This window comes from Oryzias melastigma, linkage group LG4 (genome assembly GCF_002922805.2).
Source record: "Oryzias melastigma strain HK-1 linkage group LG4, ASM292280v2, whole genome shotgun sequence".
NCBI lineage: Eukaryota > Metazoa > Chordata > Actinopteri > Beloniformes > Adrianichthyidae > Oryzias > Oryzias melastigma.
The window spans coordinates 5917865-5932515 of NC_050515.1; the positions used below are offsets into that span (position 1 = coordinate 5917865).

General features: G+C 39.5%; 1 protein-coding gene and 1 long non-coding RNA gene across 10 annotated transcripts in view; one reads left to right on the plus strand and one right to left on the minus strand.

The window, feature by feature from the left end:
• LOC118598648 overlaps window positions 1-11198 on the minus strand; it is a 13960-nt gene extending 2762 nt beyond the window's left edge. The window contains exons 1-2 of the long non-coding RNA XR_004947717.1: window positions 11112-11198; window positions 60-327 (exon numbers count right to left, since the gene is read on the minus strand). This is a non-coding gene — a long non-coding RNA (uncharacterized LOC118598648). The remainder of the gene's footprint in view (window positions 1-59; window positions 328-11111) is intronic.
• elavl4 (ELAV like neuron-specific RNA binding protein 4) overlaps window positions 92-14651 on the plus strand; it is a 110953-nt gene continuing 96393 nt past the window's right edge. For 4 of the 9 annotated variants that reach the window (XM_024278677.2, XM_024278678.2, XM_024278682.2 and 1 more), the window contains exon 1: window positions 95-265. In XM_024278677.2, the coding sequence (XP_024134445.1) occupies window positions 134-265 (132 nt within the window). In that variant the 5' untranslated portion in view covers window positions 95-133. Of the gene's footprint in view, window positions 266-14651 lie in introns of all 9 variants that reach the window. The other 5 variants (XM_024278674.2, XM_024278681.2, XM_024278680.2 and 2 more) reach the window with 4 other exon arrangements.

Consider the following 14651-nt stretch of genomic DNA (forward strand, 5'->3'; position numbering starts at 1 on the left):
CACATGCCCCCCCACCCCTCCCTCTTCTGTCCTTTACCAATCCGCCGCCCCCTTCCTACCTGCTGTTATCGCCTCTCCTCCTTCCCCTCTCCGTCTCTATGTTACGAGCGTGTTCTGTGAGCAGCATCTCAAGATGATGGCGAGGTACGGGCAGCTCTCGGGACTAGCAGCCAGTGGCGTGGGCTCCGTCCCCGAGACGCACTCGCCGCTATTTCCCAGGGACCTCCTGCCATCGCCTGCCCAGATGGGCTACAGGTCACCCATGGTAAGAGGAGAGACAGAATGTCCCCGAGGCGGACACAAACCATGGACGTTTGAAGTTAGTTCCTACGAGGAAAAACGAAAGGAGAGCAATTGAATTGTGGCGGTATCCCCAGTGGGTCGTATTAGTAAATATTTACATTGTTATGTTTGTTCAATTATGGACGCCTACTCTGCATTTAGCCTCTGCCAGTCAGACGGTTATCAGGGGAATTTGAGGTGTTAGTGTGAGCGTGCATCCAAAAGGGAAATGTTGTCGATTCCAGATGAAGCTGGATTCATTTTTATTTGGAGTTTTATTGTATATCTATACAGATTTCTGGTTTGCTTAAAAATCCCACTAGAAATGTGGCAGATTGTTTTCACTAGAGTCAATGTTACTCTGCAATTTGCATAGTAAAGATGACTTGAGGGGGAAAAAAGGGGCAAGAGTAAACACTGAGCGTTTGTAAGAAAATCCCTGACTCGCCACATTAAAGCGACATGAAGCTGTGGGTGTCTAATCTGCCGGGCTCCTCATTGGTTCGGTTCCCCCTTCAAACTGGCTCAGATCCACACCCCAGAGCCCCCCCGAAGCCTTCATAACCTACTGTCGTGCTGCCGACTGTACCCAGGGGTTTCTGTCAAGCGTATGCAAATGCGCGGCGCGGATAAGCGCTGGAATATGTCCGCGAGGAGCTTCGGAAATGTTTTTTTTTTTTTTCAGTTCTGGCTTTGAACGGCGTCAGAGACGTCTGTCCAGGGTTTCGCCGCGGTTCTGTGGAGCACAAAGCATCGCTCTTAGACCCACAACCGTGTTATCAGCTCTTTGCTTAAAGCTGCTAAATAATTTGCAGGAACTAATTAGCCAAATTTTAAACTGTTTGTTCTTTTAGCATCTTGTTCAAAGAAATGTGAAGTTGATGGCGTTTCCGGAGCGAACGACAAATTCAAATCACTTGGATTAAGGAAGGATAGACACATAAAGAAAAACAGCTGCATTTCTAGAAATGTTTTGAGGTTTTTCTGCATGTTCCCGTGTGTCGGATGCGCTTGTGTACAGTCACACGTGTGCCGCTGTGCACGCCGGTTAAAAAAGACCATCGTTAAAGTGATTAATGGCGCCTTCATTAAACACAGCCAGATCATTTGCATACATTAGACAAATGTGCTGGAAAATTCTAGTGGCTTTGCAAAACCTTGTGCTGTTCTTTATCGGATGCTTCTTAAAGAATGCTTTTTTTATATAAAACAATTAAATCTTTTACTTTAATTGAAAGTTCCTGTACGATAAATCTCTAAAAATAAAAGTTGTTGTTTTTTTGTTTGTCTTTGCAGCAGTTTGGTGAATGTTTGCCTGTAACTTCTACCGTTTAACCCCTTAACGCCTGATTTTATTTCCAGCTAAGAAGAAAATCACTTATAGTTTTGCTTTAAAATAGATGCTACATTTAGGTCATTTTGGAGCCAAAGTGGTTTGTGTCATATTTGGGACTACAGGTATTAAGGGGTTAAAGCTGCGAGCGAAAGAGCACAAATAAATCGGTCAAAAGTTGAAATTTGATCCGTTTTTCTGCATTTAATCAACTTCGATGACCAGAAAACGTCTTCGACAAAGTGATTAGAAATCATTTCTATTTGCAAAAATAATTTCATGATAAAGATAATTTGAAGAAAGTTGCGCTGATTATTCAGTGTTTAACAACTTCCATCTTTTCTGCTTCAATATCGCACATATATATAAAAAAGGTTATATTTCTGACCTGTCTGAAGTCATTTCTCATCACAACAACAAGAAAAAGGCAAATAGGGATGGATAAATGTGTGTGTGAGGTGGGGGGGTAATGGCTTGAAATGTGTTTGCACCACAGATTATAAGCAGCCAGGAGATAGTTAGAGGTCATCTCTATTTCATAACAATAATTAGCTCCTTCCATCTGCCGCGTACTGCATTCTCCCCTTCCTTGATTGCAGTGTTCTCTATATCCAGGAAATTAGTTCATTTATGCTCCACAACCCTGCTGTCACCGAGGCACAAACAGGTGCAGCAGGCTGAACGCCGCCGCCGCCGCCGCAGAAAGAGCAAAAGACACAGAAACCGAGATGGGAAATTGATCATTTCGACACGTATAATGGCAGCTGATTAATACGTAGATGAAAAAAACAAATGTGGCTTTTTTCTCTGGATTTATGCATCCCGACTGCACGTCTTTAGCGCACGCACACAGACTGGGAGTCGTGCTTTCAGATGATATGAGCATCGAGTCTGTCATTTAACTGGAGAGAAAGACGTACTGCAAAGGAGGGGAGGGGGGCTACAAGGTTCAAATCTGCTGCAAGAGGCGTGCGTGCACATGTGCATGCGTGTGAGCGCTGGCTATCAGTGCTGCAGGGAGGGCCTAGTCATCAGCAGCTGAGCCAGTGTCCCGCTGGGAGCCATCACTGCAGAACGGAGCAGGTGTCTGCAGGCTCGCGCACACCCACGCCCATCAGCGCACACACCCTTGAGCGCAGACACACACTGTACACAAGCCCTGCAAGCGACTCTCTTGTTCGGCCTCCATCTCTCTTTGTTTTTAACAGATTAAAGCAGGAGTTGTGTGACAACATGGCTGTATTTGTGACTCTGAAAATGAGACAAATGACTCTAGAGATGTTGATGAAAATCAAATAGATGTCCAAATACAGTCAAAGGTTGCCTGGAAAGTCAATTAAAAATGGGCTTTGATTACATTTAACAAATTAAATTCATCAACTCAATTGCACAGGGGGCCGAAATCCAAAACACACCTTAGGCCGAACAGGAGAAACATTTATTGAACACTTTAAAACTAAATTTTTAAAACTTTTTGACATAATTATGAACTAGATGTATAGCATTACCTGTGATTACGCTAGTGTGAATGCTGTAAGCTGAATTTAGCCGCTGAAGATGCTGAAGCTGATAGCCAGCTAAAATATTAGCTAAATGTCAAATTAGCCTAAAAAAAACTTAGTCAAAACAGCTAGCATGTAGCTGAAAAAATGCTAAATTTCCAAATACCATAAAAACTGAAAAAAGTTCAAATTTGTCCAAACAGCTAACATGTGGCTGAAAAAATTGCTAAATTTTAAAATAGCATAAAAACTGAAAAAAAGTCAAAATTAGTCAAAACAGCTAGCATGTGGCTAAACTATTAGCTAAATGCCAAAATAGCCTAAAAGAAATCTTAGTAAATAGTAAAATAGTCCAAAAAGCTAGCAGAATGCTAAATTTAAAAACTTTAAAAGCGTAACTTTTGAACATAATTATGAATAATAAAAAGGCAGGAATATTATTCCAGAATAAATAAACTTAAACCTAAAATAACTTTTAAAATTTTACTCTCCATAAAAGAGTCCGGTACCTTTTCCGTGGCGTATTCGCTCCCTGTACCACGTCTGGTACCGATTTGGGTCCAGTACTGCATTTAGCTCCGGTACCACTCCTGGGCCCGGTTCGTGCCCTGTATCGAGTGTGGTACTAGTTCGGATCCCGTACCACTTTTGGACCCCGTACTACGTCTGGTGACATGTTCAGTACCCCCTCCGGCGCCACGTCTGGTACTGTGTTAGGTTACTGGTCCGGTGCGCGTCTGGTACCGCGGACCCTTGATTTTACGAACAGCTAGCACTTCAAAAAACGAGGATATGTGACGACTTGAGGAGGAGAATGTTCCGGCCAGTGGAGACCGACTGGCACCACCAACTTCTATCGAGGCGTCTGATTGGTCAATTTATAGCCAACGAGGGCTATCAAGAACATGTTCAAATAAAAAAAGGAATCAGAGCAAGAATTGGTATTCTGATATACAATACAGCTGTTTATTTCTATAAAGAATTCGATGGGATTTCTGCTTCTTGTAGCCACCGAGCACTTCCTGTTTGGAACGCCAGGGGGGAGGGGTCACTCAGTCCAGTTTTCTTATACAGCCAATGCTTTGACCACAACGAAGGTCTCTGCTCAGACTCACAACTACCAAAAAGTCATCAACCAAACACTGTTCCCTTTAATACAGACACATACTTTGAACCAAACCAGACATTATGAGGCGACCGCGAAAGAACAGCGGTGGACAAAACGGATCTCGTCACGGAAATCTCAGCACCTGTTGATGTTGAGATGACAAACGCCGCCGATACTTGAGCGACTCTCTCTGCGTCTGAGATGCAGGCATGTTGATGAACACCACAATTCTGTCTCTTCTCATAATTGATCGTTTCAAAGCCTGTGCTTTTTATTGATTCGCTAATTACTGGGGATGAGGCAAAGTATCTCCTGTCAGCATGAATAAATGATGCGCGCCTGACATGAGCATTAGAGCAAACCGAGAATGACCACCGCCAGAAAGACCGCCATCCTTTTCTTCCTGTGTAAACACAAGAAACGGATCAAAGAAACAGAAAGGGAACGTTTCATTCTTTCCCGACAAATCAATAAACAGCATCTTCATCTGCCAAGTCAGGTCCCACTTCTGAGACACTCAACAATAATTACAGAGCTGCTTTCATTTATTCAAGAAATATTGTACGTGTGCACTTCTATTTACCTTTTCATTTATAACAATTCTTGCACTGACTTAAAGTTATAAAGCGTATGTGTACTCATTTCTGCATATTGTCATCTTCTCAGTGGAAAGCAATTTTGAGAGAGTCTTTCAGCAACAATAACTCCTGCTCTTTAATCAACCGACAGCCTTGGCAACACAGAATAACAGAAACCTGTCTCCAAGCGTGTAGGCATTTAAGCTAAAACCCGTTTGGGTTTTCTTTCTTGTGTATTACACTCTTACTTCTCTCCAAGCATGAAGTGACATTTTCAGAGATGGATTTGTGCGGTGTGGGCATGACTTGGTCCACTGTGCCGCTGGCAGCCCTACAAAGGACTTTGGATGGATCTAATTTTCGAAAGGTTATTCCTTATCAAAAGCCTCAGTGCAGTCATTTATGCAGATCTGATACTGTGAGATTTTTGATTAGACTCAAAACACCGTGACAGATATCGGCCCTTACATTTTTATTCCTCCTGAGGACCAAACAGCGGATTCTTGAAAAAGAGGAAAATAGGATTCTGGACATGACTGGAGAAATAAATGATAAAAACGTCAATAAAACTGCTTTAAATCATCTTTTGATCAATTTTAAAAGCATGTCCGGGTATCTTTTAAGTCAAATTGTGCTATTTTTAGCCAACATTTAAAAAAATCATTTTCTGGGACATAGTTTCTGCAGAGCATCAGGAGTCTAGCGACTGTTCATTTCCCATCAACCCCTTGTTTTACATTTTCCCACTAGCTTACAGCCTCTCATTACTGGTGCAAAAAATGACAAACATAGTACAATTTTAATCCAGATCCAGCTTAGACGAAGACGTTCATGGATCTATTAGTCTGCAAGTGGATGCATCAGTATTTTAACAAACAGGTTCAACAAATAGGAATAAAGAAATACTCATAAATGCATATTCAAGTTAAACTATTTTTATAGTACTAATATAAATGGATTTTATGTCAATGGGACTTCCTGGTAAAATAGAAACAAATTAAATATGTCCTGTATCATCAGAAAATTGTCCCAGAACATGTTAAAAACACTATTTTCCTCAGAGTGGGACCAAAAGTGGAAAGCACCAACTATAGACTGTGTGTGCAGGTGGGGGGAGTCATGATTAAAGCCCATACCAGATGGACCACAGCAGTCGCCCAGTGAGCGTGGATGTACCCCGACCGGGATCAAACACGAGCGGGCTGCTGTCCTCACACTCCCAAAGCCCCCCGGTAAACCCCCATGTGCTGCTGACCCCTCACACTGCAGCCTTTCCAACCGCTGGAACAGAATTATCGCTGGAATTAAGACCATTTTACCCACATCTATACGCCCAACATCCGAGGTACTGGAAGTCACACCTTACAGCAAGAGCAAAGTTGAAAAGTGAGAAGGCTGCTGGATTCCTGAAATTGAATGCCACCCCAAGCTGGGGAGCACTCTGTTGTCCAAATGGACACTAATCCACCCGAGTCCCGTTGAGAGGACACTCCCTGTGCCAGGACACATGCTGGACTCAATAGCTAAGCCTTTCCGGGCTTCTCCACAAACATTTCCTCATTTTTCTTCATTTACAGCCTGAAAAAAGCCTAACAACAAACATTAGCCACAGTTTTTTGAATGGAAAGCTTCAAACTTTTAAAGCTACACATTTTTTCTAGGCAAGGATTTCCCACAATTCCATACAAACCTTGATTTTAGAGTCACAGTTTTGTTCAGGGCTTAATATGTGATTTGTGTAACAAAATAACAAATAAAATATTTTTCTCTGTAGTTTGCCAATAAATATGCAACAATGAAGAAGTAGTTAACTTATACTAAGCCTGGTGTGATGTAAAAAAAGAATAAATAATAAATTCTTGTCAGGTTTAACATGTATTTCAACATAAACGTCTGTATGCATCAAGGATTGGGGTTTGTATTGGCAAGAGCCTTGGGATACAATGTGTATCGCATTATTCCTCTCATGATGCAATATGTATCAGGAAATGTGTCTCGTGATTCAATACATTTCACGATATTTGTCTCATGAAACAAAATGAATCACAATATTTGTCTCACTATACAATACATATTGCAATGTGTCTCACGATACAATATGTATCACGGAATGTGTCTCACGATACAATATGTATCACGATATGGGTCTCACAATACAATACGTATCACAATGTGTCTTACAATACAATATGTATTACGATATGTGTCCCATGATGCAATATGTATCACGTTATGCGTCTCACAATACAATACCTATCACGTAATGTGTCTCATGATACAATATGTATCACAATATGCGTTTTACGATGCAATATGTATTACGATATGTGTCTCATGATGCAATATGTATCACAATATACATCTTACTATACAATACGTATCTTGATATGCGTCTGACGATACAATACGTATCACGATATGTGTCTCACAATACAATATGTATCACGTTATGCGTCTCACGATACAATATGTATCACGATATGTGTCTCACGATACAATACGTGTCACAATGTGTCTCTCATTACAATACGTATCACGATATGTGTCTCACGATACAATACCTATCACGTAATGTGTCTCATGATACAATATGTATCACGATATGCGTTTTACGATGCAATATGTATTACGATATGTGTCTCATGATGCAATATGTATCACAATATACATCTTACTATACAATACGTATCTTGATATGCGTCTGACGATACAATACGTATCACGATATGTGTCTCACAATACAATATGTATCACGTTATGCGTCTCACGATACAATATGTATCACGATATGTGTCTCACGATACAATACGTGTCACAATGTGTCTCTCATTACAATACGTATCACGATATGTGTCTCACGATACAATACCTATCACGTAATGTGTCTCATGATACAATATGTATCACGATATGCGTTTTACGATGCAATATGTATTACGATATGTGTCTCATGATGCAATATGTATCACAATATACATCTTACTATACAATACGTATCTTGATATGCGTCTAACGATACAATACGTTTAACGATTTGTGTCTCACGTTACAATACGTATCATGATACATTATGTATCATGATATTTGCCTCATGATACAATACATATTGTGGGATGCAACTTATGATACAATATGTATCATGATATGCATCTCATTATACAATACGTATCACAATATGTTTCTCACGATACAATACGTATCACAATATGTTTCTCACGATACAATACGTATCACATGTGCATCTTACGATACAATACGTATCACAATTTATCCCAAAGCTGTATCAGAACAATTTTTCCTATTTTTTTTAAAGAGTATGACTTAGAAAAAAAGACTCTACCTGTATATAAATACACCTTTCATTTTATTAACAAGGTAAAACTAATTTTAATTAATGATCACAACGTTATACAAGTTGAATTTACCCTAGCAAATTCTTATTGATTTTCTTTTGGTAAATTAAAATATATTTGTTCCACACGGGAACCGTCAATATTGTGTGATTTCCAAAACAAAGTATTCTTCAATGTAAAAAAAAAAAAAAAAAACGTAATTAATGTGCCTCAACTAATAACGTTCTAAAGATATGATTGAGGAACTAAAGTGATGTTCTAAAGCTGGTTCTCATGAGATCTTGCTGTGTCGAGCTGCTCAAAGAGGCCTAGTGAGCTGTGCTGCCACCTAGCTGTTAGGGGTTTCAGTGGAAAAAAAATTCCGTTGCTGAATTACACTTATAAGTAAGTAATCAACACAATGAAATATCGTGATATATTGCAGAATCGATTTTTCCCTACAACTCAAAAATCGAAAAACTACAAGTAAACTTTATTGTTTTAAATTTGATAAACACAAGTATTTTTTGGGTGCACATAGTGACTGAGCAGCTTTATGCTCTAGTCTGTAGATAGAAAGAAAAAGCATTCCAGTCTGGGCTGCAGTCTGTAACCTCCATCCATACCAAACAGCTTTGACTTTAAATGAAACAGAGTGACTGTGACAAATACAGCAAAGCCCAGTTCTGGGATCAGCATGAAGAATTCATTTCTGATCTAAGCACTTTTAACTAGAGAGTGGAGCCGGCAGCTTTCAGCTGCTCTATCGTGAACACTGGCTCAGAAAGAGTAGATTTTCAAAATAAAATATCAACACTAAGAACATAGTGGTGAGTTTAAATTCCATAATGAAGCTTCAATCATATCAGTGTTTAGTGTCTGTTTTTGTGGTTTTAAGGTGTTGGATATTTAGTGGGGCATATTTATGGGGTGAGAGATGAGCCTGATATATTTTTAGCAGTGTGTTGAAACTTTGACCATTTTTCTTGTCTAAATGCATGGCAGGTTTTGGTCTTTACACTGAGCTGAGCTGGATTATTTGAGGTTTTTCTCTCGTCTGCTCTTCTTGAGTCTGACAGTCTTAAAGCTGGAGTGTCCTCCCAATAGGATTTCACATCTTCTACCCTCAGAGGTTTGAGAAATGTGTCATTGTGCTGATTTTTTTGCTTCTCTTGGAGACCGTTTTCCTTTTAGGAGCACTTTTTGATAAAAGACAAAAAAAAAAGAAAGAAAACTACAGCTGATTGTGGAAGGTTTTCATTTAATGGTAAAAAAAAGAAAGTTTGTCTGAACTTAAAACAACCGAAGAAGTGTGTCGAACTGAAAAATACACTTTCATGTGTAGGTTTAGTTCAGAGGAAACCACATCCAGCGTTTGGAGTCCAGTGCTCTTTAGAACCGAGCTTGCCTCGGCTGAGAACATAGAAGGAGGTGATTCCCATTTGCTGATTGTTACTGGCAAAAGCTGGAAATGCGCCAGGAGAGGAGCAGTTATCAGTCTGAGTAGCACAGCAAGAAGCTACATCTGGCAGAACTTCAATGGAGCAGCTAAGCGGATCCTTCAAGGGCAAAAAAAGGAAAATAAAAGAACGGCGTCTGCAGGGGAGAAAACATAGCACCATTCTAGCCGTTGCATTGGCGTTCTAGGTTAATTGCTGCGAAGTGAGCGATACTTTTGACTCCAATTTTCATTAATGAATACAAAATTCAGTTAGCATTCATTTTAGCGTAAATCCCATCTGTTAAAGTTAAAGCCCGGGGGGCAGATCATTTTATTTTATTGTTATTAATGGTCCGATGTTATCTTGCGCTTATTTCTAACTTGTATAATTTGACAAAATCTATTTTATAAAGAGTAAAATATTGAAAGTTACAATATTGCTGCTTTGTTATTATTCATAAATATGTTATATGTTACAGTTTTAAAGTTTTAAAATTAGCATTCTGCTAGCTTTTTGGACTATTTTGCCATTTACTAAGATTTTTTTAGGCTGTTTTGGATTTTAGCTAATATTTCAGCTACATGTTAGCTGTTTTAGCTAATTTAGCGTTTTCTTTTTACGTTGTTTAGGCTATTTTGGATTTTAGCTAATATTTCAGCCACATGCTAGCTGTTTTGGCTAATTTAGCATTTTCTTTTTACGTTGTTTAGGCTATTTTGGATTTTGGCTAATATTTCAGCCACATGCTAGCTGTTTTGGCTAATTTAGCATTTTCTTTTTACGTTGTTTAGGCTAATTTGGATTGTAGCTAATGTTTCAGCTACATGCTAGTGGTTTTGATTAATTTAGGCTTTTTTGTTTTTAGGGTTAATGGGAATTTTGATAATACTTTCAGTTTTTTAGGATATTTTGAAGTTTAGCTATTTGTAGCTACATGCTAGCTGTTTTGGATAAGTTTTTTCTTTTTTTTTTAGTTTTTTTAGGCTTATTTGGCATTTAGCTTATATTTTAGCTGGCTATCAGCTTCAGCGTTTTTATCTATCAATTTCAGCATTTTCCACCATCAGCACTAGCATCTTAAGCTTACAGCATTCACACTAGCATTATCACAGGTAATGCTATATATCTAATTCATAATTAAAAATTCATGGTTTAAATGTTTTTAAAATTTTAGTCTTAGTGTTCAATAAATGTTTATCCTGTTCGGCCTGTGACATAAGGTGTGTTTTGGGTTTTTACCCCTTGTGCGATTGAGTTTGACACTCCTGATGTAAATGAATGCAAAGTTTGGTATGAAAACTTTTCCCGAGTTGAGGGATTTTTCTTTCCACACATGGAGGTAACACCTCAGCTGGCGTCTTCACTTTCTCCCCCTTTACATAGGAGTCTTATTATGCAGAGTGAAACACGAGGCAGGTGTTAAAACACTGCTTCTGACAGTTAACAACACTCAAACCGTGAGCACCCACAATTATCGCCGTCTGCACTCTGCATTTTAAAGCGGCGCCGCTGTACTGTGTACTCGAGTCTTTACCTGCTCTTCAACACTTGTTATCAGAACTCCCCGTTACCAGAGCGTGTCCTTTACCGCATCTGCAGCTTCAACTCTGATAGATTCTTCTTCTTTTCAGGGTGTGGCAGGAATATGGTGCTTGAGACAATCCTGTTAAGCAGGGAAAGTTAATCCATTAAGGTGTCTGGAACAGAGTCTGGATCAGTCTGTGTGCAGAGTGGACGACTTTGGTCATCAAAACTTCACCCCAACAGCAGATTTTGAGCTCATCTCCACGCATTTGCGTTTGCATACGAGTCTGAAAAGTCGGTCTCCTGTGCGTCTGGGTGTGTACGTTTGTGGATGGGAGCCAGAGCCAATAAACGAGATGGAGTTCCACATTGCTGACAGGGTTTTTGGCCCTCCTGGGCTACTGCCACAAAAGCTTTTTAACTTTATAAAAGTTGCACGAAAAAAGAAATAATTCATCCTTTCAAAAACTATTTAGCATCAGTCATCATCAGAAAGGCCAAATAATGCATCCAATCAACTTGGAGGCTTTATTTTTTTAAAGCTTTGAAATAAAAAGCTTTTTTTTTATAATTATTATAATTATTTATTTGAAGCTTTTACTGGAATCCGTTGCCATGTTTAAGTGTTCCAGCGTGACTTTAAATGGATGTCAAAGCACTCTCTGGATATTTATGCAGAATGCTGAAACACACAGCGAGTAGCATCTTTCTTCCATTGTTACGTCTTCTACACAACACATTGGAGAAAAACAGATCATGTTTAGAGGTAATTTACTGAGTAGCAGTAAAGCACATTGCTGTAGAGCAATCTTGTAAAATGACGTTTCAAGCAAGACAACAGTGGGAGACTGTTTTCACTTTCAAATCATTTTCTCATTTGGAGAAAAAAAAGGAAAAAAGGTGATTTGGATCCTATTACAAGAGGAAAACAAGCTGAAAACACTGTCCATTATGAAATATGAAAATGATCACCCACATTTACCCACCTGAACTCGACGGTGGCGAATGTTCTGTTTTCACGAAGGCGTCGAGCAGCAACGGAAACAGAACGTTGGGGCGGAGATTGTTGCTAGCTTTTATTAAATTCAAAAGGTCAGAGGAAAAAAAGATAAAGGCTAAATAGAAGAAGACAAAGAGGTTTGTTGCATCTTTTCTCTCAGACTGAAAAGATGGGGGGGGGGGGTACAGAAGTGGACAATAGCAAAAAACTGGACAACTATAAGAATTAAATAAGTACAGTATATTAAATAAACAAAATCCTGAAATTAAAGAACAAAAAAGAAATAGTTAGGGTTCTATTTAAAACAAAAAGACAAACCAAAAGGGAATTGGAACCTTGGCTAAAAAATAAAATAAGTCAGGGAGACTGCCGACCCAGCAGCTCTCTGCTGAGGGCTGCCAAACCAAAATCTACCTTTAAAAAAAACCAAACAAATAAACAAAGCCCGCAAACTAAGACTACCAAGGTCCAACCCCAAACTAAAACAACAAAACCCGGTAGTCCAAGACTGCTGAGGACAAAAGAGAGCTAAACAAAGCAGCAACCAGCCTCGGTGTGGCCTCCTCTGTCTTAAAGGGGCCGTACCAGGATCTTCCTAAGCCTTTCAGAGTCCATATATATGATCATATATTACCTTTGGAATACTAAAAAACAAATTATTTATGAAAAATTAGTCATTTTTGTGGACCGTTTTAATACCAGGAAGTAAAACGACTCAATCTCTGAGGCTCCGCCTTTCGTAATCCTTGAGTCCGCCCATAGACCGTCAATGAGCCTCCTCAGCGTGACTGTGCATACACCTCCAAACTGTTTTTAAACATGGATATGCAGATTGTGGAGCCTTAAACTCTTGACCCTCAATCTGATCCGGAAGACACATTTGAGTATTTGTGTTTACATGCAGGAAAACCACCTTTCATGTGGTATTCCTCATAAACGTTTATGTTGTTACCATGCATCCACACACTTTTACAGTTAACAAAATAATACAAGACTGTCTATACGTGAGGCTCAACGTGTGTGGAAGTCGTAGCGTTAGCTCGAGCGTTACGTGTTTACGGTATACTGCATGATTTACTTATGGGTCTGGCCTCTTCATCTGGTTTGATTGTAGGAATGGCGCCGGTTCTGAGATTTAGTGTCTTTGATTCATACCAAGGTTATCAAACGGTGATCTGTGAAGTGGTGGTCACAAAGAGTTGTTAGAAGATAAAATCCAACCACTTTTGATGTGCTGGCTCTTCTTTGGAACAAACACCTAAACCTCTCGCACCCCAAAAACAAAACATTTTCTACATTTAAAAGACATTGTCTTACGATCCATCGTTTTGAGCTGCAAGTGGGTGTGTGTTCGTTGTAGTCTGGGGGCGGAGCTTGCAGCACAGATTCTTCCTGGAGGGGGCGGTTCACACCATGCTGACATCAGCATGATAGGATCCGTTGTTTTTGTGGGTATGGGAGGGGCTACTGGTGAGATCGCAGGTGTTCAGAGGATTACTCTTAAATGCATGAACGGATCAAAATACAGCTTTGGGGTTCTTTATAGAGAGGAATGAACAATATGTTACACTTAAAAAAGTAGAATTTCAATGGGTAGGCCGCTTTAAATCGCCAGACACATTGGCCACACCTACCAGGTGAGCAGGACGACTGGCCACACCTACCAGGTGAGCAGGACGACTAGATGGAAAAACGTCCATCAGTAGCAGCAGGATGTAACAAAATAAATGGACTTTATGTTGCTCCACAGAAAACATACTTCACATGAGACAATAGTGAGCTTGGTCAGTCTTTTGTGTTTCTGTGGGTTGAATGTGTGCTGTTCTTCTCAGCCCTAATTGAGGGTGTAGTAAGGATTCTCATTAGTATGTCAGCCACATGGTTCCACTAGGCTAGCTGGCTAGCTGTAGCCAACCAGGCAGGTGGAGAGGTCAGAGAGGAAGCAGAGAGACTGGGGAGCTGCAGCTCAGAGCTTCAGAGCTGCCTTTTTATCTGCCAGACTCTTTTTTTTCCCCGCTTCCTTCCTGTCTGCTCATTTGGGAGCTAATTTATGCACCTGTTTTAGCGTTAGCTTAAAATTCCTGATTGGCAGATGTGTAAATAAGCGACACGTTTTGTAAAATCACGCGTGTGATTTGAAGTCTTCATTCTGTGTATTTATTTATTGAACTTGTCTTGTCCATTTTTGTATTTTATGATAAATTTATTTATATTGATCATGTTTGTAACCTTTTTTTTTGTTGGACCGGACGGAAAAGAAGAAGATTTAATTAGATGCAGTTTTTCTTAAGACTTTTAGGATGTATAATTACTTTATCCTGACTTTCACATAAAAGGAGCATTTATTAGCATGTATTTTTGTGATAAATATAGATATTTTTTAATATTTCTATGAATTTTTGTATTTTTTTCCCATGTATTGACTTTCAGTCTTTCCGGATTACAAAAGTGCTGTAAATGCATCCAGAGATGGAAGAAAAAGGAGTCTGTCAAGCTAAAAGCAGCTCCACTAATTCTGCATTAGCTCTGCCAGGCGTCCACATTTGAGAG